This window comes from Perkinsus marinus (assembly GCF_000006405.1).
Source record: "Perkinsus marinus ATCC 50983 genomic scaffold scf_1104296934048, whole genome shotgun sequence".
Classification (NCBI taxonomy): domain Eukaryota; phylum Perkinsozoa; order Perkinsida; family Perkinsidae; genus Perkinsus; species Perkinsus marinus.
The window spans coordinates 1-1,233 of record NW_003214935.1 but is presented as its reverse complement, the minus strand read 5'-3'; the positions used below and the strand labels follow the sequence as shown (position 1 = coordinate 1,233).

Below are 1,233 nucleotides of genomic sequence, written 5' to 3'. Positions count from 1 at the left end.
ATCTTGATGAGTTAATCATTTCTGTTGGAACTTTCCTGTTCAGTGGTGTTGCCCATCCCGCTATGATGGTCATCTACGAGAATCCAGTAACTTGATGATGGATCCTGCCTACGCTGTGATAATGTGGGGATACGAAATGTTGCGGTAGTGTGGAAGATGTCGGGTTAATCGGTGTCTCGAAGGGTACGTTACGAGTTTTATAGGTTTTAAAAAGTTGTCTTATCTTTGATCTATTCTCAGTTTCTCTCGTTGAGGAATTGATGTGGTCGAGCGTCGACCAGCGAACACTGTCGGGAATTGGAAGTTTGAGTGATACGCTTCTAGGGAGTGTACCTCCGCTTGCTCTGAGAACCTCGAAACACAAAACATTGAGATTGAAAAATATGAACAGCTTCATGCAAATAGTATACGGAGTATTAAAAAATGATTTTAATTATAATCATCACCAGTACTGCCAGGCTTGGACGTGCGACCTCGCTCGACGATGCCCTGAAAGAATACCTTTGCTGATAGCTATCCGATATACAATCTTACCCTCCAGTTCCTCCTCTAAGCTGGCTTCCGATCTTATCGACCATATTGGTGGTGGTGGAGGAGGAAGAGGAAGAGGAGGAGGAGGTGGTAGTGGTAGTGGTAGTGGTAGTGGTAGTGGTAGTGGTAGTAGTACTTGTAGTGGTAGTAGTACTTGTAGTGGTAGTAGTACTTGTAGTGGTAGTGGTGATGATGGAGGTGGTCGTGGTGGAGGAAGCGAGTAGGTCTGGAACTCCCTCAGCGGCTTCTTCTATCGCCAGTTGCTGCCCAACGACCTTCTCCAGGAGGGACAACCAGGCACCCCTATTCTGGCCATCGACAGTGGAGGTGTCAGGCTCGATGGAGGTAGTGGCGGTGATGATGGTGGGGGTGGTGGTCGTGGTGGAGGAGGTGAGGAGTGGGTCTGGAACTCCCCCAGCAGCGTCTTCTATTGCCAGTTGCTGCTCGATAACCTTCTTCATAAGAGACCACCAGGCACCCTTACTCTGGCCATCGACAGTGGAGGTGTCAGGCTCGATGGAGGTAGTGGTGGTGGTGGTGGAGGAGGTGGTGGTCGTGGTGGTGGTCGTGGTCGGTGTGGAGGAGGTGAGGAGTAGGTCTGGAACTCCCCCAGCAGCGTCTTCTATTGCCAGTTGCTGCTCGATAACCTTCTCCATAAGAGACCACCAGGCACCCCTGCCATGGGCATCGATAGTGGAGGAG

The 1,233-nt window shown here is 50.4% G+C and overlaps 1 protein-coding gene across 1 annotated transcript; it reads left to right on the top strand.

The window, feature by feature from the left end:
• Positions 1–968: 968 nt before the first annotated feature.
• Pmar_PMAR026833 (hypothetical protein) lies at positions 969–1,127 on the top strand (the record flags this gene model as incomplete). The annotated part of the gene is made up of 1 exon (XM_002785083.1): positions 969–1,127. A coding segment is annotated over one exon (159 nt), but the record flags the coding sequence as incomplete, so codon positions are not given.
• Between the last annotated feature and the right edge of the window lie 106 nt (positions 1,128–1,233).